This window comes from Bos grunniens, chromosome 17 (assembly GCF_055505025.1).
Source record: "Bos grunniens cultivar Pamir isolate PY7600 chromosome 17, Bosgru_T2T1.0, whole genome shotgun sequence".
Lineage (NCBI taxonomy): Eukaryota > Metazoa > Chordata > Mammalia > Artiodactyla > Bovidae > Bos > Bos grunniens.
The window spans coordinates 48,533,318-48,558,796 of record NC_141181.1 but is presented as its reverse complement, the minus strand read 5'-3'; the positions used below and the strand labels follow the sequence as shown (position 1 = coordinate 48,558,796).

At 45.6% G+C, this 25,479-nt stretch overlaps 1 protein-coding gene across 2 annotated transcripts in view; it reads left to right on the top strand.

Moving 5' to 3' along the window:
* Positions 1-24,716, top strand: part of GLT1D1 (glycosyltransferase 1 domain containing 1) — a 118,945-nt gene extending 94,229 nt beyond the window's left edge. For both annotated transcript variants that reach the window (XM_086345968.1, XM_086345967.1), the window contains 2 exons: positions 813-911; positions 22,761-24,716. In XM_086345968.1, the coding sequence (XP_086202094.1) occupies positions 813-911; positions 22,761-22,922 (261 nt within the window). In that variant the 3' untranslated portion in view covers positions 22,923-24,716. The remainder of the gene's footprint in view (positions 1-812; positions 912-22,760) is intronic.
* The last annotated feature ends 763 nt before the right edge of the window (positions 24,717-25,479 follow it).

The following is a 25,479-nucleotide window of genomic DNA, read 5'->3' as shown; positions in this document are numbered from 1 at the left end:
TAGCTTTGATTCTAATGATAGTGGAGGGTCCCAATCTTTACCCTATAAGATGAGAAGGGAAATTTATGACTTGGAGACTTTTATCAACATGAGGAACCCCATGCTGGCTGATCCCAGGCATTTGAGACTGGAAAGGTTGTTTAGTGGGTAATCAGGTGATAAATCTTATTCCTCCTTGCGTCTGTATCCATGCCAAAGGGATGTGTACAGATCTGGTGGCAATCATATGGCTGGTGCTGAAAGAAAATTACCCATCAAGGAAAGTGAGAATGATGATAATTAAAACTGTATACTCCAAGGACTTCCCTGCTGCTCCAGTGGCAAAGTCTCCATGCTCCCAATACAGGGGGCTGGGGTTCGATCCATGGTCGGGGAACTAGATTCCACATTCCACAGCTAAGAGTTCACATGCCACCATGGAGATCCTGCGAGCAGCAACCAAAACCCGGTGCAGCCAAATAAATAGGTAAATATTTTCAAAAAGTGTACTCCAGGCTGCCATTGAAGAAGGGTGAACTGAACATTGGAGAAAGAGAAGGTTTCTTTGTGATGTTGCAGTAAGATAGGCCATTACAGTATATAGTTTGCCAACAATTGCAAATACAGTCAGTCATTAAGATTCAGTGTGTAGTTGGAAAATCCGGAATTTGTGTTGGGAAACCACTTTGGGCAAAGTTTTGGGGTGATTTTTTGGGTGGTGCCAGAGCTCCAGTGAAACTAAGGAGTCATTCTGTCACAGATTGGCTCATCTCACCACACAGACTCTGACAGTGATCGCCCACCTGTCTCCTTTGCCCTTTACATCCTTTCAGGCAATGGATTTGGAAGTTCCAGTGTTGGCGAGGAACATCCCCGGAAACTCTGCGGTGGTGAAGCATGAAGTTACAGGATTGCTGTTTTCAGACCCTCAGGTAAAGGAGAGCGATTTCTCTGTATTCACCTGGTCTGAGTCGTTTTCATCCGCCTGTGGTTCAGAGAGTCTGTAATTTGCATCTTTGTGATTAGCTCTCAGTGTTCCCTTTACACAGTAAGTCCCCTACAGACAAACAAGCCCAATTCTGAGAGCACATTCATAAGTCCAGTTTGTTTGTAAGTCCAGCAAAATTAGCTTAGGTACCCAACGAACACAATTGGCTATATAGTACTGTACTGCAATAGGGTTATAATACTTTTCATATAAATACTACATAAAAAGCAAACAATTAAGAAAACATTTTTAATCTTACGGTGCAGGACCTTGAAAAATACAGTAAGACAATTGACATACAGGGGCTGGCAGTGAGTGAACAGACGAGTTCACTCGCTGAGTGAACTGACTAGAGGAGGGAGAGGAGGTGGGAGAAGGCAGAGCTGAAGGATTGTCAGCAACAGGAGACGGAGGGCAAGCTGCAACTTCACTCACGCCTGATGTTGATGGCTCAGGTTCCGGTTCCTTGCTGGATTTAATTCTATCGACCCTCTTAAAAAAACAATCCAGTGATGTCTGGGTAGTAGCTCTTTTTTTCTCATCATAGATGACACAGTAGCACTGGATTGCTTTCTGAACGTCTGCTGCAAGCTTCATGTACCATTCGACATGAGGGCCCTGTGCCTCAGAACATACCAGTGCCTCCTCAAGTAAAGAAAACCCCCAGGCCATTTCCTGCATCATGAGTCTCTTCAGTTCTTCAGTTACTCCTTCTGCCTCTTGTCTCTCTTCATCCTTTCTCCGCCGCTGCTCTCAGGCTTGTTTCTGGGCATCCTGGACTTGAAATAAAGATGCTGTACTCCTGTACTGTATACAGTACTGAGCAGTAAAGTACACAAAAGCACAGCCACTCGTAGAGGAGGCACGTGACAACGTGCGCCAGTGGTGGTGGTTTAGTTGCTAAGTCCTGTCTCGCTCTTGCAACCCCTGTAGCCCACCAGGCTCCCCTGTCCTTGTGGTTTTCCAGGCAAGAATACTGGAGTGGGTTGCCACTCCCTACATGATTGGACTTGCGAATGCGAATTAGCATCTTTGAAAGCTAGCAACTTGAAGGTTTACATGTAGGGGACCTACTGTAATCAGTAGAAGAGTATATGGAACACAGGGTCACTTGGTCACATGGGCAGCCTCTTGGACATGTCACTAAAAGAAACCTAGGGACTTTCCAGAAACATGAGACCTGGGTTCTATTTCTGATGCTGCTGGTGTTGATTACCATGACCTTGAGCAAGTCACTTTCCTTCTTAGATGCTTGAATTTCTAGTTTCTTTTTTTAAAGTTTATTTTATTGAAATATAGTTGATTTACAATGTGTTAGTTTCTGCTGTATAGGACAGTGATTCAGTGATATATGTATATACATGTATGCATTCTCTTTCATATTCTTTTCCATCATGGTTTATCACAGGATATTTAATATAGTTCCCTGTGTTCTACAGTAGGATCTTGTCATTTATCCATGCCATATATAGTAGGTTGCACCTGCTGCTGCTGCTGCTAAGTCGCTTCAGTCGTGCCCGACTCTGTGCGACCCCATGGACGGCAGCCCACCAGGCTCCCCCGTCCCTGGGATTCTCCAGGCAAGAACACTGGAGTGGGTTGCCATTTCCTTCTCAAAAAGTGAAGTCGCTCAGTTGTGTCCGACTCTTCGAAATCCCATGGACTGCAGCCCACCAGCCTCCTCCGCCCATGGGATTTTCCAAGCAAGAGTACTGGAGTGGGGTGCCATTGCCTTCTTATCTACTAACCCCAAACTTCCAAATAGATTTCTGGTTTCTGATGCAGGTGTTCTTCAGGTATAATCCTATGCTTCTGGAATATCCCCCAGTATTCAGAAGACTGCCATATATCTGATCCCTTGCAGTTCTTCAAAACAATGTACAGAAGAGGCAGCATGGTTGTGTTCATACATGTATGTGTCTGATACATGTGTGCATCTGAAATTAAAATAAAGGCCAGTGCAGTTGACGTTGGGCACAGATGATGGGCACAGTGCCATCCAGGGCACACGTGTGTGCCAGGACCTTCCAGGATATGTGTGAGGGGGTTCCAGCCCCAAGGTCTGAAGTTCCAAGGATGTGCCTTTAAATCCCCAGGACCCTGTGCAGGGCGTGTAGCCTTAACCTGAGTCTCCAAGCTCCATCTTCTCCTCGGGACAAGTGGAACTAATTTTAACAGCGCATAGAGGTTAAAGCAGCTGATGATATACAGGGCTGAGCCGTGGGTACGGCACTCAGCCCAAGGCTCTGGGTACCGTTATCAGCAAAAGGAGAGCCCTTGATGCCCTATAGCTCGTGTTGTTGTTGTTTAGTCAGTAAGTTGTGTCTGACGCTTTGTGACCCCTTGGACTGTAGTCCTTCAGAATCTTCTGTCCATGGAATTCTCCAGGCCACAATACTGGAGTGGGTTGCCATTTCCTCTTCCAGCAGACTTCCAGATCCAGGGATCAAACCCACATTTCCTGCATTGCAGGCGGGTTCTTTATCACTGAGCCACTGTGGAAGCCCTTTCCTTTGAGTGTTGTTTGAGGAGGGCGGGGCAACCCACTCCAGTATTCTTGCCTGGAAAATCCCGTGGACAGAGGAGCCTGGAGACTACAGTCCATGGGGTCAAAAAGAGTTGGACACAACTGAAGCAAGTTAGCATGCACGCAGTGCACATGTTATTTTTTAGTTGCTAAGTCATGTCTGACTCTTTTGTGACCCCATGGACTGTAGCCTGCCAGGCTCCTCTGTCCATGGGATTCTCCAGGCAAGAATACTGGTGCAGGGTGCCATTTCCTTCTCCAGCGGATCTTCCCAACCCAGAGATCGAAACTGCATCTCCTGCATTGCAGGCAGGTTCTTTACCACTGAACCACTGGGGAAGCTGAGCCATCGGGGAAGCCCTTTCCTTTGAATAGTAACCCCTAAAAGCCAAAACAATACCAGGAAATGAAGAGTGTGTAGTGGTTCCCTGCTGATTCTCTAGACAAAAGCATATTGCTTTTTACCACGTTCTGCATCTCTCCACATCAGCACCAGCCATGCCAGAGGTCATAGGATATTGTCTCCCCGTGGGCAAAGAGATTTTATTTTTATCTTCCCAAACACACTGTCTATTTATTTTATAGCTCAATTTCAAACCACTGCAGTTTTATCAGCAAGTGTCTGAATAGCCATCACTTACAAATGGGTGTATCAAGTCCAGTGTTAGAACAAGAACAGTTTGGCTCTCCTGACTTCATTTCATGTTCCTTGTAAGACATTCTTTTTAATATTTGCAAATAACGATCCTGTCACTGACACATCCAAGTTATTTCTGCTGGTTACCGGCTTCCTGTGAGTTATCAGACACAGCCCCGAAGCACTGACAAAGTTAAGGCTTGGGCCTATTTTGATTCCAACTCTTTAATGTTACTTTTACAAAGGATGTTAAAAAAAAAAAAAAATAGAACCGCTCTATGTTTCAAACAGGAGGAGGCTGTGGTGTTTTTTTTTTTTTTCCTTTTTAATATCACATTTTGAAACATGTGCTAGACACAGATATCACACGTGGCTTTGTTTCATAGTCATGATCAGACTCGACCTAGCATGGAGTGGGAGCTGTTGCTTTAAAAACAAATGTGCATTTTCCACAAGTCAGTGGCTGCGGTTGCTGTCATCTCGGTTCAGGAGCTCAGATGAAATTAACCACTGACTGGTTGTCAGTGTTTGTGAGATTTATTTCAAATGTGTATTCAAATATGTCCTCGAAGCTCTGTCTCACTTATTAAGAAGGGACTTCCATGCAAGGGTGTCAGCTTCATAAAGTTAATATAGATAGATACATAGAAACACAGATGGATACATAGTTACATATATACATAGATACATACATACGTACACACATGTGCATTTGCTCTGTCCTGTCCAACTCTTTGCAACCCCATGAACTGTAGCCTGCCAGGCTCCTCTGTCCATGGGATTTTCCAGGCAAAAATACTAAAGTGGGCTGCTATTTCCTACTCTAGGAGATCTTCCCGACCCAGGGATCAAACCCTCGTCTCTTGTGTCTCCTGCATTGGCAGGCAAGCGGACTCTTTACCACTGAGCCACCTGGGAAAGCCACATACATACATATAAAATGCAAAAACTCATATTTTGGATTTTCAACAAAATGATGATTAAAAATATTCAGCTGTGGTAGGAACAAAATAACCTCTGTTTTTATACACCTCAACCATGGAAAACCTTAATTTACATGAAGCTTTCCAAACCTACTAAACATTGATTTTTTTGTTGTTGTTACCTCGACAATCTCATTCTTTTTCTTTTTAGGAAGAAAAGAGCTGAGCTATTTTATGGCACCATTTTATAGCTTCAGAATTAAAATCCATTTGACATTTAGTAGAAACTGTGAATCTATATTCTTTCTCAAGGACAGACTTTTGAAGTGTGGTCCAAACTAATTTTGCTGGGAGGTTCTGTTTGTTTTTTAGGCAACTGTAAAGAAAATCATAACTTTTGTAATAATGATGATGACAGCTAACATTTATCATGTATGTATTTTGTTCCGGCCTCTCTTCTTTGTGTTCGTCATGCACTTTTACTAAGACTGTTTGATTTTCAAACTTTGATAGTCAATCCAAAGTTTCAGGTTTGGAAGAAGTGAGGCATGTCGGAGACATAGCAGCCTCCTTCAGGCTGTGTTTGGAACTTGAGTTTTCCACTCGAAATATGAGTGATCCTGGACACATTTCTTCTTCCTGCACTCAGTCCTTGATCCTTAAGATGGAGATAATGATGTTGGTCTTTGGGGAACAGCAGAAAGCACGTGGGGTTGAATTCCGTCCTTGGTCTCAGAGGAGAGCTGTGTGGATACAGAGTTAATCATATTCACGGTGCTGACCGCTGGGTGATGTCATTGGCTGCCCCCTGGGAGCTATATAGTCTGCAGAGCTCTGGAATTAGGTTCAATACAGCGAGACGTTCTCCTTGTGAGATCTGGCCAGCGTCATGCAAAATATCATTTCTCTTTTTATTCAAAACAAGTGTTTAACTTTTTAATTCTATTTATCTATTTTCGATTGATGATTGCTTTACAATATTGGTTTGCCATTCTCTCCATTCATCTCACCCTCTCCTTCCTCTCCCCCACCTTGTCCACAAGCCTGTTCTCTATGTCTGCATCTCCATTGCTGCCCTGTGAATAGGCTCATCAGTACCATCTTTCTAGATTCCATATATATGCATCAATATATGATATTTGTAAAGCAAATTTTTAACTTTTTAGTCAAACATTTAGGATTCTTGGATATTAAATAAGTGGCGCTGGTGGTAAAGAACCTGCCTGCCAATGTAGGAGACATAAGAGGTGTGGGTTCGATCCCTGGGTCGGGAAGATCCCCTGGAGGATGGCACGGCAACCCACTCCAGTGTTCTCGCCTGGAAAAATCCCATGGACAGAGGAGCCTGGAGGGCTAGAGCCCACGGGGTCGAAAAGAGTCAGACACGACTGAGTGAACTTAGCACTAACACATGATGTATAAGCCCCCAACCAGTCCCTTCAAAATGTAAAAGCACAGATGAATGTTCACTGTTGATCGGATTTCCACTGAAGCCCAAAGGAAGCTCAGGGCAAACTCAGTTCAGTTCAGTTCAGTCGCTCAGTCGTGTCCGACTCTTTGCGACCCCACAGACTGCAGCACGCCAGGCCACCCTGTCCATCGCCAGCTCCAGGAATTTACTCAAACTCATATCCACTGAGTCGGTGATGCCATCCAACCATCTCATCCTCTGTCGTCCCCTTTTCCTCCCACCTTCAATCTTTCTCAGCATCAGAGTCTTTTCAAATGAGTCAGCTCTTCGCATAGGTGGCCAAAGTATTAGGATTTCAGCTTCAGCATCAGTCCTTCCAGTGAATATTCAGGACTTATTTCCTTTAGGATGGACTGGTTTGATCTCCTTGCAGTCCAAGGGACTCTCAAAAGTCTTCTCCAACAACACAGTTCAAAAACATCAATTCTTCAGCACTCAGCTTTCTTTATAGTCCAACTCTCACATCCATACATGACTACTGGAAAAACCATAGCTTTGACAAGATGAACCTTTGTTGGCAAAGTAATGTCTCTGCTTTTTAATATGCTGTCTAGGCTGGTCATAGCTTTTCTTCCAAGGAGCAAGCGTCTTTTAATTTCATGGCTGCAATCACCATCTGCGGTGATTTTGGAGCCCCCCAAAAATAAAGTCTGTCACTGTTTCCCCATCTATTTGCCATCAAGTGATGGGACCAGATGCCATGATCTTAGTTTTCTGAATGTTGAGTTTGAAGCCAACTTTTTCACTTTCCTCTTTTCACTTTCATCAAGAGGCTCTTTAGTTCTTCCTTGCTTTCTGCCATAAGGGTGGTGTCATCTGCATATCTGAGGTTATTGATATTTCTCCCGGCAGTCTTGATTCCAGCTTGTACTTCATCCAGCCCAGAGTTTCTCATGATGTACTCTGCATGTAAGTTAAATAAGGGGGGTGACAATATATAGCCTTGATGTACTCCTTTCCCTATTTGGAACTAGTCTGTTCCATGTCCAGTTCTAACTGTTGCTTCCTGACCTGCATATAGATTTCTCAATAAGCAGGTCAGGTGGTCTGGTATTCCCATCTCTTTAAAAATTTTCCAGAGTTTGTCATGATCCATACAGTCAAAGGCCAGGGCGAACTAAATCCCAAGTCAATATAACATTTATTTATATGGATTTGCCCTTTAGGGTGACCATATTGTTCATTGTGCAAAACCAGGATATCTTTGAGAGTGAAAGTGGTGTTATTATTTGTGTTTAAACTTTTGGCCACACTTTGCAGCATGTGGGGTCTTATTTCCCTGACCAGGGATTAAATCCATGTCCCATGTATTGGAAGTGCAGAGTCTTAATCACTGGACTGCCAGTGAAGTCTCAAAGAGGGTGCTATTGATAATTATGCTGAGATGACAGCTTTGCACCTTGAACAAAATGACTGTCTGCTTGAAAATCTGGGATCAGGTGCATGGCCTGGTCCCGGGACCAGGGTGAGTCCAACCACGTGTAGGAGTTACAATTTCCTAATAGCCAGGTTCAAAGAAAATAAAAAGAAACAGATGAAATTCATATCAATAATACAATATGTTTTATTTAGCTCCATCTAGCCAAACTTGCATCCTCTCAACATGTAATCGATATAAATATTTTTTTAAAAGATTTATTTATGGTTGCTCTGGTTCTTCGTTGTTGCGTCTGAACTTTCTCTAGTTTCAGTGAACGGGGGCTTCTCTTTGTTGCAGTGAGCAGGCTTCTCATTGCAGTGGCTTCTCTTGTTGCAGAGCACCGGCTCTAGGCATGTGGGCTTCAGCAGTTGTGGCGCACAAGCTTAGTTGCTCTGCACCATGTGGGATCTTCCTGGACGAGGGATCAAACCCATGTCCCTGCATTGGCCAGTGGACTCCCAACCACTCGACCACTAGGGAAACCCGGTATGAATACTGTTTAATGAGATCTTTACATTCTTTTTTTTTTTTTTTAAGTCTCTGAAATCTTGTGTGTATTTTACACACCAGCTCATCTCCATCTGGAGATTAAATTTGTATTGAACTACTTGGTTTGCATTGAGACTCCATATCGTTTGCAGTTGGGAAAGTAGATGCGCGTATGCAGGCTGTTCCAAATACACTTGAAAAGCTTTGCAATACCTGACTCCAGCACCAGTTTTAAAATTTAAATTTAAGTCCACTCAAGTGAATAATTAAAAATGCGGTTCCTCGGCCCGCACTGGCCACACTTCCAGAGCGCAGAGTGGGTGGTGGGGCTGCGTGCCTGGTGGAACTGCTCTCAGGAGAGGGAGTGAGTGATGGGGCAGGTGGTCCCTGCCTGACCTCCTCTGGGTGCTGGGTGCCCTTGGAGGAACTGTGCCCATTTCTCTTATTATTTCTCACGAGTACCCCACACAGGCTGGAGGTGGTGGGGCGGGGACTCGAACCCGCAGCCTGATGGCAGAGTCTGCTCAGCCGTTGCTGAGAGCCTTTGCACAGGATTCCTCCTGTGGCCACCTCTCCCTCTGTCTCTGTCTCTCCTCTGCTTCCATGTCTCTCTTTGTCTTGCACTCCCTCTGTCTCTCCTTTCTCTGTCTCTGTTTCTCCTTCTGTCTCTGTATGTCCTTGTCTCTGCCTTTGTCTCTGTCTCTCACTCTCTGACTCTCCCTCTTCTGTCTGTGTCTCTCTCTCTCTCTGTGTCTGGGTCTGTGTCTCTGGATCCGCCTCCACTCTGTGTCTGTGTGGGTCTCTCCTGCTCTCTGTGTCTCTCTGTCTCTCCTTTATCGCTGTCTGTTTTTGACTTTGCCTCTGTTTCTGTCTCTCTCCCTCTATCTGTGTCTCAGCCTCCCTGCCACACGTCTGTGTCTCTCTTTCAGTCTCTGCCTCCCTCTCCAACTCTCTCCCTCCCTCCCCTTCTCTCGTCTGGGGAGAGAAGGGACACTTTTCCATAGGACCGTCCTCTAAAAGGATTCTGCTCATGATTTTGTCCAAGTCCCTGGGGAAAGCGGACGTCTTTCTAAGTCCCAGTCTTCTTTGGCTTCTTTGCCTGTGGCTGGTCTGTGGGATCAGAAAGACACAGATGGCAAGGGATGCCCCAGGTGGGCACAGCACTGAGTGATGCTGCACAGAGCCAGGCTTGGCCAGGTGAAGACGAGCGCAGAGCCACCAGGTGGGGCTCAATGCTCAGGAAAGGCCAGGCCAGGCCACGCAGTGGATCAGGGATGGAGCGCAGGGCCCTTCCTGGTTCTGGTCCAGGGTCTTGCTTCAGGCCATCAGGCAAAGTCTGACATTCCCCTAAAATAGGAGGAATATGGGACAGTTTTTCCCCCCCCCCCAACTGTAGAGTCTTCATTTGCCTTTCCAGGGCAGGAGAAAGCATCTCGGACTTGGCCTTCTGGCCTGACCTCTGCCGGTGGCCTGCTTCTCACAGGCTACATGTGGGCTTCTGGGACCCACCCGCTGTGCAGGTCCTCTCTGCTTGTGAGCAAGTACATTATAGTTTGGGGGCTTTGTTTTTTGAAAGTGAGAGTTTTTAGTTACTTCATTAAATATTAATATATTCAATTTCAAGCCTTTGACCATCCCTAGTCACCATGATGCAGAATATGTGTCCGTGTGTAAACAATACACATTCAACATACTTTAAGAGGAATAACTGTTTTGCAATCTATGCAACATGCAATAGAATTAGATTTTTTCTTTTTTAAAAACAAGTAACTGGGGAGTTCTCTGGTGGTCTGGTGGCTAAGACTCCATGCTCCCAATGTAGGGGTTCAGTCCCTGGTCAAGGAACTAGATCCCACATGCTGCAACTAAGAGTTTGCATGTCAGAACTAAAGATCCAGTGTGCCACAACTAAGACTAGCACAGCCAAATAAATAAGTATTAAAAAAACGTCATTGTAGTTAGGGGGCTTGCAGTTAGGAGAGTGGCCTTTGTGACCTGGCCTGACCACACTGAAGGGACCCTCTGTCCCCAGTGAGTGAAGTAAGTCGCTCAGTCTTGTCCAACTCTTTGCGACCCCTTGGACTATACAGTCCATGCAATTCTCCAGGCCAGGATACTGGAGTGTGTAGCCTTTCCCTTCTCCAGGGGATCTTCCCAACCCAGGGATCAAACCCAAGTCTTCCGCTTTGCAGGCAGATTCTTTACCAGCTCAGCCACAAGGGAAGCCCAAGAATACTGGAATGGGTAGCCTATCCTTTCTTCAGTGGATCTTCCCCACCCAGGAATCAAACCGGGGTCTCCTGCATTGCAGGTGGATTCTTTACCAACTGAGCTATCAGGGCAGCCCATCTGTCCCCAGAGCTGCCAGCCAATTCTCTGCCCGCCACTCTGTGAGCTCCTCTTACCAGGGGCCTGGTGGACTCTTCTAATGACTAGATATCGGGACAGCAAATGTGGTGCACAGCTTGCTCTAGCAATCAGCCCTGTAGGTGCCTTTGAAGTTGATCCTGGAGTTCAGAGCAAAGAGATGCCGGTGACTTCTTAGCACTTGCAGAATTCAGCCAGATGGCCTGTTTAGGATCTTTGGGGACTGCAGGCACGAGGGGTGATCCTATAGGAGAAGGAAGGGGGACCCTGGCAGCCGACTCAAGCCCCCTTCCCAGGGGCTTCCACCTTTGTCTGCAGCAAGTGAGGCAGTGAGCACACATCAGGAGCCCCGCACCTCTGTATCTGTGCTGCTTCTGTCTGTCTCTCGGGCACTCTGTCCCCAGAATACTGCTCAACCGGGACTCTTCAGAGGCATGACTGGGTCTTGTCTGGATGGTTATAACAGCCTCCGCCATTCCACCTATGCACTCTCCTCCTGGCCACCAAAGGGACCTTTATACAATGCAGATCTTGGGACTTTCGAGGTGGTCCAGTGGTTAAGAGTCTGCCTTCCAATGCAGGGGACACAGGTTCCATCCCTGGTGTGGGAATATCCTACATGCCACAGAGCAACTAAGCCCGTGGGCCACAACTACTGAAGCCAGCACGCCTAGAGTCTGTGCTTCGTGACAAGAGAAGCCACCACAATGAGAAGCCTGCGGACCACAACTAAAGAGTAGCCCCCACTCCTTGCAACTGGAGAAAGCCAGTGTGCAGCAAGGAAGACCCACAATAGCCAAAACATACACATAAATCTTTAAAAAAACAAATTAAAAAACAAACAAACAACTCAGATCCTGTCCATCCATTCCAGTAGAAAAGCCCTGGGTGACTTCCTGTGGTTGCAGAGAAAATGCAGCTCCCGTCTCAGTTCCCCAGGCCCCCGTCAGCCCCCTCACTCTCCTGCTCTGATCTCCCTGCCCCTTGCTCCCGCCGGTTCCACCCACATCCAGGCCCCCAGGAGCATCCTTCCCCTTCAACTAAACTGTCTCCTTCTTGAGAGGCTTTTGGTGCCCCCAACTTATCACCTCATCCCCACCCCATATTGTCTATCCCCCTACCCTGTATTTTTCCTCCATAACCCTCTGCACAGTTCAGACATGCGCACTTGCTTTTATTGTCCACAGCCTCACTTCCCCACCCCCACCCCAGGCTGGATGCCCCCCAGGGTGGCAGTCATGCTGGTTTTTTCATGCAGCCCCCTCGTGATGGTTCTGGCACTGATGGGTGCCCAGTAACTAGTGGGAGACGTACTTAGACCAGGGCATTAAAGGGATCATCTTTCTGGTAAACACCTTCGGTTATTTAAGTATGATGTGACTGTACGCCGCGCGCTGTCTAGGTGTGATTGAACTACTGTCTTTCCCTGTTTTCTTTGCAAAGTAGCCGATGACAGCTTTGGCCCCTGAGCTCTGCCTGGACTTTGAGGTGTCCCTCCTTAGGTGGTTCTTCCCACGTCCTCACTGAAGTCAGCGATCCTTGGGTGACACTGTCAAAGTCATGCTCATGGCATCTCCCCAAATCATGACCAGGATGACTTAATTGCAGATTAACTTGCACATTTCTTCTGGGTTTTGCTCTTTCCCTCTGACATTTGACTGCTGGTAACGTGTCCACCAGAACCATCTCCGGAGTTCACCACTTCTCTCCTCATTTTCTTCCCTTTCCTTCCTGCCATCCTCCTGACATTTGACTGCTGGTAACGTGTCCACCAGAACCATCTCCAGAGTTCACTTCTTCTCTCCTCATTTTCTTCCCTTTCCTTCCTGCCATCCTCCTCTTCCCTGCCTCCAGAGCTGCCAGCATAGCAAGGGCAATGTTCTGCCAGCTTGTATATTTGAGATGATGCTCTGAGAGGAATCTGGGAAGCAAGAGAGAGAATGTCCACCATCCTTGGCTTTAGCTTCCTCAGTAGGTCCCAAGTCCCGTGGATCCATGGACTTACTCCATCCTGCTGTGAAGCAGCCTTGGCTCTGGGGCTGCATGGTCCAAGCTTACTTCCCGTTTCTGATACTTCCTGCTGTGTTACCTCGGGCAGGTTCCTGGACCTCTCTGTGCCCCATGTTTCTGTGAAAGGAGTTGTAGTCATAGCACAGAGTTCGTGCCCTTTTCCTGCAATTCCAAAATCCCAAAAAACGCTTGAAAAAACAATTTTATTTTTAGTAAATTGGGTGCCAAGACTCCCTTGGCAGGAAACTCCTATCTGAGCTGATGTGAAGTTATTTGTGGCTTTGTTTGTCCTGCTGGGTGGGACTGTTCATAGTTTGAGTTGGAAGTTTCATTGTGTTGTTTATGGGGCTCTGTCTTAGACCTGCTGGAGGGTACTTAAGCATCTTATTGGGCTTCACGGATGGCTCAGTAGGTAAAGAAATTGCCTTCAATGCAGTAGGCGCAGGAGACGACGGTTCAATCCCTGGGCCAGGAAGATCCCCGGGAGGAGGGCACGGCAACCCACTCCAGTATTCTTGCCTGGAGAATCCCTGTGGGCAGAGGAGCCTGACAGGCTAAGATCCATAGGGTCTCAAAGAGTTGGATACGACTGAAGCAACTGGGCACACACATACGTAACCCAAAATCCTGAACGCTGAAACGTGATCAATGTTGGCTGTTGTCATTGTCAAATTCTGCCTGATTCTGGCCACCACGGAAGGCTTTTGGCTACAGACAGCAGGAGTCATTGTTGAGAAGTTAGGGAACAGGCTGGCACCTCACTGAGGTCTTCTGCCTGACTCAACCAGGCATGGAAGAGAATTGAAAGGCGGTTCACTTTCTCACCAAGCGGCCCATGGCACTCATGTATCTGAAAAGATGCGTGCACCCCAGCGTTCATAGCGGCACTATTCACAATGGCCAGGACATAAAAGCAACACGTGTCCATCGACAGATGAATGGATGAAGAAGCTGTGGGGACATACATACAATGGAATACTACTCGGTCATAAAAAAGAATGAAACAATGCCATAGCAACATGGATGGACCCAGAGATCATCAGAATAAGTGAAAAGGAAGTCAGACAAAGAAAAATATCAGGTGATGTTGCTTATATATGGAATCTATATATGGCACAAATGACCTTATTTATGAAACAGAAATAGACTCACAGATATAGGAAACAAATTTATGATTACCAAAGGGGAAAGGGGTGGGGTAAACTAGGAGTTTGGGACTAACAGATCCACAGGACTATATCTAAAATAGGTAAACAATAAAGTCTTGCTGTATGACACAGGGAACTAGATTCAATATCTTGTAATAAGCCATAATGAAAAAGTATATAAAAAAGAATATGTATATATATGTATAACTGAATCGCTTTGCTGTGCACCAGATACTAATACAAGATTGTAAACCAACTACACTTCAATTAAAAAATGAGAAGCTGGGGGTTTGGGCTTCCCAGGTGGCGCTAGTGGTAAAGAACCTGTCTACCAATGCAGGAGAAATAAGAGATACGAGTTTGATTCCTGGGTCAGGAAGATCCCCTGGAGGAGGGCATGGCAACCCACTCCTCTATTCTTGCCTGGAGAATCCCATGGACAGAGGAGCCTCGCAGGCTACAGTCCATGGAGTCGAAAAGAGTCGGACACTGAAGCTACTTAGCACACACACAGGCTGGAGGTTTATGCTGAGTAATTCCAATACTATTTGTACGTTCTTATGAGTGGCCCCCACTTTACTTAATGGCAGGAGTCGAGAGAATAGCTAATATATGCAGACAGTTGGGAGTATTATGTGACCGTGTTTACATACCCATCGTTGTGAAATGTGGCATTTAGCTAGAGCTTAACACTAGACCAATGAATGGTGTTGCACATAAGAAAAATAGACTTTTCTAGATGGATCTTGAAGTGGGATTCTCATTACTGACAGTTTCCAATAAGATCAATCTATTCTGTGGCCTAATAACTTGTGTAAAATAAGGTAGGCACAGTGGTCCATCTTAGGCCAGAATCACCTGGGGAGGGGTGGAGAACTATTGGAAAACACACATGTGTTATGGACCAAATGTTTTTGCCTCCACACACTCACCCCCAAATCCACATGTTGAAATTCTAACCTCTCCTGTGATGGTGTTAGGAGGTGGGGCCTCCAATAGTCCATTAGGATGTGAAGGTGGGGTCCTCATGAATGGAGTTAGAGCCCTAATAAAAAAGACCGTACGTGGACTTCCCTGGTGGTCCAGTGGTTAAGAATCTGCCTGCCAATGCAGGGGACACAGGTTCAGTCCCTGCTCTGGAAAGATTCCATATGCCGAGGGGCAGCTGAGCTCATGCAATGCAACCACTGAGCCCTTGCTCTCTAGAGCCCGCAAGCTGCAACTCCTGAAGCCCTTGTGCCTAGACCCTGTGCTCGGCAACAAAAGAAGCCCCCACAAGGAGATGCTGTCACACTGCAGCAAAGAATAGCCCTGCTCAATGAACTAGAGAAAGCCTGCATGCAGCAATGAAGACCCATCGCAGCTGAAAATTAACCAATTTTTTAAAAAGGACCCCACAAAGAGATCTGATTCCTTCTGCCACATGAGATTATAATGAGAAAACGGCCATCTATGAATTAAGAAGCAGATCCTTTCAGCCTCCAGAACTATGTGAAGTAAATGTTTGCTGTTTATGAGCTGCGCCCGACCCCCAACCCCTCAGCCTGCCCAGCCTCTAATATTCTATTGTTGTTGTTGTTGAGTCATGTCCCACTCTTTGAGACCCCGTGGACTGTAGCATGCCAGGCTTCCCTGTCCTTCACTGTCTCCCAGAGTTTGCTCAAACTCATGTTCATTGAGTCAATGATGCCATCCAATCATCTCATCCTCTGTTGCCCCCTTCTCCTGCCCTCAGTATTTCCCAGCATCAGCTTCTGTTCCAGTGAGTCAACTCTTTGCATCAGGTGGCCAAAGTATTGGAGCTTCAACTTCAGCATCAGTCCCTCCAACGAATATTCAGGGTTTATTTCCTCTAGTTTGGACTGGTTTGATCTCCTTGCTGTCCAAGGAACTCTCAAGAGTCTTCTCCAACACCACAGTTCAAAAGCATCAATTCTTTGGCGCTCAGCCTTCTTAATGGTCCAACTCTCATATTCATACATGACTACTGGAAAAACCATAGCTTTGACTAGATGGACCTAAGTGATGTCTCTGCTCAAACAGACTTAAGACAACACTCCTGGACCCCACCCCCAACCTATCCAATCAGAATGGCAAAGTTTGAGAACCAGAGGTACAGACAAAACCTTAATTAACTGCAGGATTCCATGCAAGAAAGCCCCAGGGAAAACCACAGTCTTAATGACAGCACTTCTGTCAGTCTTCAGAAAGCTCCTTGTCAATTTCTCCCATCAGTGAGTTATATTCAAAGCATCTGCAGAAGCAGCTTTGGGGCTGTTTAATTGAACATACACCCCGAGCCTGAAATGCAGAGTTTTTATGTGATTGACTTTTGCTCTTCCAGTAAGAATAAATATGTGTCACTCACAGAAGGTTGTTGGAATGCAATGTTCTTTAAAACCAGCCCATGTTCAGTCTGCTAGCTCTCATGTTCTCTCCGCGTGGGTCATTTGTTTCTTGTTGAGGGGTTTTCCTCTGCCCCATGGCTTTCAGCTGACGTGGTTACGTGAAGGCTCCCAACAGAGGTCTAACTATCCATCCTGTGAAATGGACAGCTTCTCATGCCCTGGATCTGACAGTTGCGTCAGGGCAACAAGGCAGGTCGAAAGGATTCAGTGATTAAAAAAAAAAATTAATCGAAATATAGTTGATTTACAATATTACATTAGTCTCAAGTGTACAGTGTAGTGATTCATTATTTTTACACATTATATTCTATTTAAAATTACTATAAAATATTGGCTGTATTTCCTGTGCTGTACAATATATCTTTGTAGCTTGTTTATTTTGTAACAGCTTATACCTGTTGATCCCATACCCCTGTCTCACCTCTCCCCACTTACCTCTCCTCTCTGGTAACCACTGGTTTGGTCTCTGTATTTGTGAGTCTGTTTTGCTATATTCATTCCTTCATTTTATTTTTTTAGATTCCACTTGTAACTTACATATAGAATTTATTGTCCTCTCTCTGACTTATTTCTCAGTGAGAAGTTTTTCCACCGGTTTTTCCACCACTCAGAAAGGAAGAAAACTCTGAAAATGGTCAACAACTAATTGAATAATTATGAAAGCAAAACTATACTTATTTGCATGATTTTTTAAAAAAAACTTTTGAAACCTATAACCTATGCCAGGGTTTGCACACCGCTGGTCCTGGGATAGATCTAGTCTGCAAACATGTTTTGTTTAGTTTTGCTGTATACTTAAGATTTTGAATTAGCTGTTGATATTTAACATGGAGTGCCTTTACATAAATATTCAGAATTTCAACTTCTCTTGAAGATCATAGGAAATGTGGAGACAAGCAGAGGCCTCTATTCACCAAGGTAACTGGGGTTTGACTCTTCCCTGCCAGAGCCCAGGAGGCAGGCACCTGAGTTTCCAACTCTGATTTTAAGATGTGGGATCCTAATATTGGTTTCTATTTTCTTTTACTTGTTCTAGTGTTACAGTTCAGTGGCTCCATCATGTCCGACTCTTTGCAACCCCAAGGACTGCAGCACGCCAGGCTTCCCTGTCCATCACCAACTCCTGGAGCTTGCCCAAACTCATGTCCATGGAGTCGGTGATGCCATCCAACCATCTCATCGTCTGTCATCCCCTTTTCCTCCTGCCTCAGTCCTTCCCAGCATCAGGGTCTTTTCCCATGAGTCAGCTCTTTGCATCAGGTGGCCAAAGTATTGGAGTTTCAGCTTCAGCATCAGTCTTTCTAATGAATATTCAGGACTGGTCTCCTTTAGGATGGACTGGTTTGGTCTCTTTGCAGTCCAGGGGACTCTCAAGAGTCTTCTCCAACACTACAGTTCAAAAGCATCAGTGCTTCGGCACTCAGCTTTCTTTCTAGTTCAACTCTCACATCCATATATGGCTACTGGAAAAAACCACAGCTTTGACAAGATGAACCTTTGTTGGCAAAGTAATTTCTCTGCTTTTTAATATGCTGTTTAGGTTGGTCATAGCTTTTCTTCCAAGGAGCAAGCATCTTTTAATTTCATGGCTGCAGTCACCATCTGCAGTGATTTTGGATCCCAGGAAAATAAAGTCTGACACTTTCCATTGTTTCCTCATCTATTTGCCATGAAGTGATGGGACCAGATGCCATGATCTTAGTTTTTTGAATGTTGAGTTTGAAGCCAATGTTTTCACTCTTCTCTTTCACTTTCATCAAGAGGCTGTTTAGTTCTTCTTTGCTATGCACCTTTTAATGCCTCATAACTTATTATCATGAGTAATTTTCAAGAATAGATCATTACACGAGTGATGAACACTCCCCTTCCTAACCAGGATTTGGCAGTCAGATGGTGAGTGTCCTGGCGGGTTCTGCAGCTGACAGGTATATAGACGATGTGGGGCTTTGGTTGGGATGATGATGAGTTGGCATTTGTACTTGTTTCCTGGAATTTTTTGAAAAATTTTTATCTATTTTTGGCTGCACTGAGTCTGTGTTGCCACGCTTGGGCTTTCTCTAGCTGTGGCCTACTCTCTAGTCTACTAGTCTCTAGTCTACTCTCTAGTCTACTAGTCTCAAGGTCTACTCTCTAGTCGCGGCACACGGGCTTCCCATCTGTGATGGCTTCTCTTGCTGCGAAGCACAGGCTCTAGCCATGAGGGCTCAGTAGTTGCGGCGCACGGGCTTCCCATCTGTGATGGCTTCTCTTGCTGCGGAGCACAGGCTCTAGCCATGAGGGCTCAGTAGTTGCGGCGCACGGGCTTCCCATCTGTGATGGCTTCTCTGGCTGCGGAGCACAGGCTCTAGCCATGAGGGCTCAGTAGTTGTGGTGCATGGGCTTAGTTGCTCCACTGCATGTGGGATCCTCCCACACCTGGGATCGAACCTGTGTCCCCTGCATTGGCAGACGGACTCCTAACCCCTGGGCCACCAGGAAAGACCCTGGGAGTTTTGCTACAGCTCTTATAGCATGGTTCTTTGGTCCACAGGATGAGTGTCTGGTGGTGATGCAGGTGGTAGCCAGGCATCTTTGTCAAAGTGGTCTTTTGTCTTCAGGAGGCTATCTCAGGCTTCTTTGTGGGGTGACCTCGGGGGCCCATGATGGCAAGGGTGGGAGCTGTAAGCCCTTTTGAAGCTTTGCTTGGAAGTCAGACAACATTACTTCTGACCTAGTCTGTTAGTAAAAGCAAATTCCAGGACCAGCCTAGATTCAGGAGATGGGGAAATAGACCTCCCACTTTATAGGAGGAGTGGGCAGGTCCTATTGCAAAGAGACGTTCATGAAAGGGATGGAAGGGCTGTGGCCACCACCTTGCACAGAGTGGATGACAGAGTGTGTCAACATACTTTTCTCATCGTCCGCACAAGTGTGTTCAGAATATTGCCTTCGTTGAAATGGGGAGCTGTTTCAGCCCAGAAGAAAAAAATTTCAGGGCCTCAGAAAGTGACTCTCAACATTCCAGAGTGCGATTTTCTAATTCTTTCTTTTCTTTCAGCCAGCATCCAGGGTTCTATGCCAGCGGTGAAGACATTTCTCACTCCTCGCCCGACTCTCTCTTGCTTTATTTCAGTCTGTGTTTTTTTTTTTTGTTCAGTCTCACATGCAGAGAGGAATAAACAGTGTGCTTTATCACATCCTATTCCTAGAAACTCTATCATTCAGGACTCTGTTGTAAAACGGTCATAGATTCTATAGAAATCATAAGCGGGGGGGGGGGGGGGTGAGTTTTAGCCAAAGTCTCTGTATCAGGTAAATCAACGATATGACCAGCATCTTAAAATAATGTACCAAAGCTATAAGCCTCTAGAATAACTTTAATAAGGATGTTGTTATCCTATGAGATGAGAATAAATATGTTATATTTTTATTATAAAAAGAACACCAATTTACCATAAAGTGTATGCATACTGCTTAAAAATAAAATTCTACTCTATTGTAAATATTGCTATTTATATTGCTAGCTATAAAAATCATCCAACGTTTAATTAACAATAATTTTGAGAGTATGTGGATGTTCCTTGCAAACAGCAAAGCACTGTGTATTAATCTCTGTTGTTTTATTGGAATTTACACAAGTTGGTGAATCATAATAATAATGATAGCTAAGTCTGTGCTAGGCTCTGCCCTGAATTCTATGTATAAACTCATTAAATCCTCTCAGCATGCTACGAAGCAGGTACTTTTTTTTTAGTTGTTTAGTTGCTAAGCCGTGTCCAGCTTTTTAACCATCCCATGGATTGTAGCCCTGCCAGGCTCCTCTGTCCATGGGATTCTCCAGGCAAGAATACTGGAGTGAGTAGTCATTCCATTCTCCAGGGGATCTTCCAGACCCAGAGATTGAACCTCCATCTCCTGCATTGGCAGGCAGATTCTTTACCACTGAACCCCCTCCCTGGGAAGCCCTAGGTACAGTTATTATTCCTATTTTAAGGATGAAGAAACCGAGTCTCAGGTTACAAAATGCATCCAGCATCACTTCTGTGATTGTTCTTCATTAATTTTTATTGGAATACAGTTGCTTTGCAATGTGTGTTAGTTTCTACTGTACAGCAAAGGGAACCAGCTGTATGTATACATATATCCCCTCTCTTTTGGATTTCCTTCCCATTTCGGTCACCACAGGGCACTAAGCAGAATTCCCTATGCTACACAGTAGGTTCTCGTTAGTTACCTATTTTAACCACGGTCTGGTATGTATGTCAATCCCAATCCCCCAATTTGTCCTCAATATCTGTGACTCTATTCCTGCTTTGCAGATAAGTTCATCTGTATAATTTTTCTAGATTCCACATACACATTATATCATATGATATTTGTTTTTCTCTTTCTGACTTACTTTACTCTGTATGATAGCCTCTGGGTCCATCCACATCTCTGCAAATGGCACAGTTTTGTTCCTTTTTAGGGCTGAGTAATATTCCATTGTATATTTGTACCACATCTTCTTTATCCATCTCCTCTCGGACATAAATCACAGCAAGATATTTTTTTGACCCACCTCCTAGAGTAACAACAACAAAAAAATGAAACAAATGGGACCAAATTAAACTTAAAGACTTTTGCACAGCAAAGGAAACTATGAGATGAAAAGACAACTGTCTGAATGGGAGAAAATATTTGCAAACAAGTTAACTGGTGGCTCAGATGATAAAGTGTCTGCCTACAATGCAGGAGACCCGGCTTCAATCCCTGGGTCGGGAAGATCTCCTGGAGAAGGAAATGGCAACCCACTCCAGTGTTCTTGCCTGGAAAATCCCATGGATGGAGGAACCTGGTAGGTTACAGTCCATGGGGTCGCAAAAGTTGGACACGACTGAGAGACATCACTTTCACTTTCTTTAACTGACAAGGGATTATTCTCCAAAATATACAAATAGCTCATGCATCTCAGCATCAAAAAACAACCAACCCAACCAGAAAATGGTAGGGTGTGAATTTAAACGCAGGCCTCCTGGCTTATGAGCACTGCTTTGACTTATGTGCAAGCATAATAAATAATGCACGTTCCCTTCCTCTCTCTGAATACTCTTTAGCAATCAAAACAACTCTAATTCTTTCCAATTATGAAGGGTTTTGATTAAACCCTTAACCCTTAAACTCTTTAAACCCTTATTAAAAAGTGGTTACTTTGGGATTTCTCTGGCAGTCTTACTTTATTTTGGGCTTCCTTGGTTGCTCAGGTGATAAAGAATCTGCCTGCAACGCAGAAGACCTGGGTTCAATCCCTGGGTTGGGAAGATCCCCTGGAGAAGGGAATGGCAGCCCACTTCAGTATTCTTGCCTGGAGAATCCCATGGACAGAGGAGCCTGGTGGGCTACAGTCCATGGGGTTGCAAAGAGTCAGACACGACTGAGCAACTAAGTGTGCAGCTGGGGACTTCTCTGGCAGCCCACTGGGTAAGACTCTGTGCTTCAAATCCAGGGAGTGCAGGTTTGATCCCTGGTCGGGGAACTAATATCCCCCCTGCTCACAGTGAACCCACAACAAAAAAATTACTTTTAATTCTTAAAAGAGGTGGCCACTTTTTCATTGCATCAGTGTCTACAAAAAGTATGGATAAACATAGAGCAATGTAGACTTCCTCGCTCTGAAGCTGAGCACCAGAAGCAAAGTCTAGAAAATTGAGGCTGGTTAAATCCCCTCTCCCCGATGGAGTCAGGGGCAGGGCAGGGCTTATCTGTCAAGTGCCCACTGGCCCTTGGGAGACGATCAGTGTGGGACTCACAGAGGTTAACTAGTTTGCCCAAAGCTGCACAGCTAAGTTACGTGTTTCAAAGAGGATTTGCACCCAGATCTGCAATAGAAGCCTGACCTTTTCCACTCCGTCAGATGATGTCCATGATTTGAAGACATGCTCTGTGCCCAGAAAAGATGAAGGAATATAATGAAAAAAACAAAACAAAACTGGGCAGAGGTACTATTGTCTACAATATAGGAGCTCAGATCCTGGAGTAAGACCTGACTTCATCTCCCAGCTGAGTACAAAGGAGGGAAGAAATTATGGCTCTAAGAGTCACTGTAAGAATTCAGTTACTGTAAGAAATAGTAAATTTGGGCAATCTAGAAAAGAAAGATGGAGGAAGCATAATTAATGGCTCCAGTATTTTTCCACGATGTTCACCCTTGCTCACACGTGCCCACGTGTGTGTGGTTTGTGTATGTAATTTCTTATTCAGTCCCAATGTTTGCACTAACTTGCATCCCTTTGAAGGGCTATTTTTTTTCCAGAATAAGGGCGGTGGGCAAAAGAGGGACCAGGAGCAAAGGCCGACCTGGGCTTTCAGATGTGTTTGCATCCCCCATTTTACCAATTACTTACCTCTCTTTCTCCTCCACCTCCTTCTTTGTAGGAGTTTGTTCAGCTGGCAAAGAGACTGGTGAGCGATCCGGCATTAGAAAAAACAATCGTGGCCAATGGAAGGGAGTATGTGAGAAAGTACCATTCGTGGCAGGAGGAAAGACAGACCTACAGGCAGCTGGTCAGGACGCTGGAGAGAAGCCCTGAGGACTAAGAGTACCTGCCTGGTACTGTGAGATGCTCAGCCGTGGGCAGATACCCTGGACACAGCTCTGGGCAAGGGGCCTGGCCAGTACAAACCAAGCCCAGCTCATTGGAATCGTAGACCTATCAGTCATAAGACGATTCATCCAAAAACCTCTCTGTGCTTCCAAGTAACATCCCAGATGTGCTTCCAGATCATACCTCCTGGAAATGCAGTCCTCACTGGGGTGGGGGCGGGGTCACTGGTTTTAAGGGGAGTCAGGGAGAGAGTTGGATTAGCTGCTTTAGGACGTTCTAGGACTTAGCAGCTTAGCAGCAGCAGGGCCAACAAAGACTTATTTTGTAAGCCCTCACAGGGTTAGACACCTCTCTCCTGTCTTCTGATGATCACTGCCTTCTCAAGGAGCAAAAGCAAACATCAGACATGTCAGCTGAGAGGGGTTCTGGCAGCGATTTTTAACATGGTGCAGACCCTGCAGCAAATCTAGGGCTGACAGATGTCTGGCTGCGCCCCCAGGCTCTGCAGGTTTGCATCTCTGAACACCGGAAGCAGGGCTGTGTGTAATCGTCATGTAAGATAGCCCGGACCTCTTTAGATAAGCAGGCAGCACCACCCCCACTCCCCCACCCTGTAGGCTCCACCTACCTCCAGTCGAATTGGGTTTGAAAATCAGTTGGCACTAAGGCCGCATCAACCCATGGCCTGGAAGACACTGGAACTGACTCTGGGTTCAGCATCAGGGTCTCAGCCTCAGAGACCCAGCAGTGAGTGGAGATCAGGTCACCAGCCTCCAGCCCGTCTCAGGACCGGCACGTGGGTCCCGGTGACCTTATCCAACATGGGGCGAGTTTAAGCAAGTGTCCGCATCACTGTAAGGACACCCTGGCTACACCAGTGGGCATCCCCCAAACCCCGTGCTTCTTTTCCTTGGTGGCAGCATTTGCCTCTGTTGGATCCTGAAACCCCCGCTTTCCAGTGGACATTCCATGATGACTGGGCGTGACATGCTCTGTTTCTTGTGTAAAGTTGGAAGCCACAGGATCCAAAGGAGGAGATGAAGCCAGCTCTGAGTCCATCCGAGGAAGTGTTTCCTTAGGGTTTGTTCTGATGCCCGCAGACCCTGGAGGGGGCAGAAAGACCCACGCTGTCTTTGCTTCAGACTTCACAACATCCTGGGCTTTTTTCTTTCCAACCATCCTGTCTTTATAAACAACCAAACCTAAAAGAGGAAGGCTCTGACTGAACACCTTAAACTCTGGTGCTGATGATGTGGAGATGAGAACAGCGAATTTATAGATTCTGTTCCGTGTCATTTCCAGTTTAATCCTACCCCTCAATCTCACAACAGAGTACCTTCCCAAAGGCAGTTATCTGGTAAACCTGCTCCTCATGCCCAGGATTCTCTAAAAATACCCATCACCACCCTCCTCCTTTTTTTTTTTTTTTTTGGTGGCATCTGAGGGTCGTGAGAGTTGGGGCTCCCTTATGGCCATAGAGAAGAGAGGAAGGGAGAAACAGAGTCCAAACCCCTAGTGGACAGATCCATCTGAGTTTGGAATCAGTGATGCCAACCTAAGAAAAGGCCAAGTGTTGTCCTGGGTACTGACCAGTGATGCTGCTGCTGATAAAATACTGGTCATTGGGAGTCTCTGCTCTCATCCTGGTTGAATGATATTGTATGTGCTTGGCTCCACTGAACCTCAGCATAGTTCATCCATATCTTTATAGAAACATACACACATGCCTCATGCCCTTTGGGGAAGGGCATGTTTTTAAATGAATAAAGTGTCACCGTCTGCTGTACAGCAAGAGTCCCTGTGTGTTCCTTTTGTGAGCCTGATTCAACAAGAACCAGACCCACCCCACCCTCCAGTTCCTGCACTTTAAAAGCAGATATTAGTACACTGACACAATTCATTAAGAAGGGTTTAAAATACAATTGCTATTTTAATACCGAAGTATAGACGTAAAAAGAATGCTTTTCTGTAAATGTTCTAGATGCTCTCAGTTTCATACTCCGTTAACTTTATGTTTAAACATTTTGCGTATAGTTTCCAATTTGCTGATGTACAGGTTTGGATGACTCAATGAGTCAATTTCCAGATAGAACTAAGATACTATAACCTTCCCATGTGGAGGGAAATTGCATTTAACGCAGCATGGTGTTCTCTAGCAAAGAGGCACTGCTCGTACCTGACTTGCAATTGGTGTGATGGGCTGGCTGGCGCTCACCACTTCTGCCAGAAGAGCCCTCCACACCCCTTCCCCACACTTTTGCAATGAAGTTAAATAGGATAGCTTTGTTTTGATCTGAAAGGTTCATCAGATATCTTCAGGTTTCCAAAGGCAGACTGTGCAGGCTCTCCATGCAGATGGGAATGGGTGGTCCACACGGTGCCTTGCGCGCCCCATAGACTGGAATGCCCCACTAGCTAGTCTCCGTTCTGATGGCTTCCCTCACTGTGGCTCAGATGCTAAAGAGTCCGCCTATAATGTAGGAGACCCGGCTTTGATCCCTGGGTCGGGAAGATCCCTTGAGAAGACAATGGCTACTCACTCCTATATT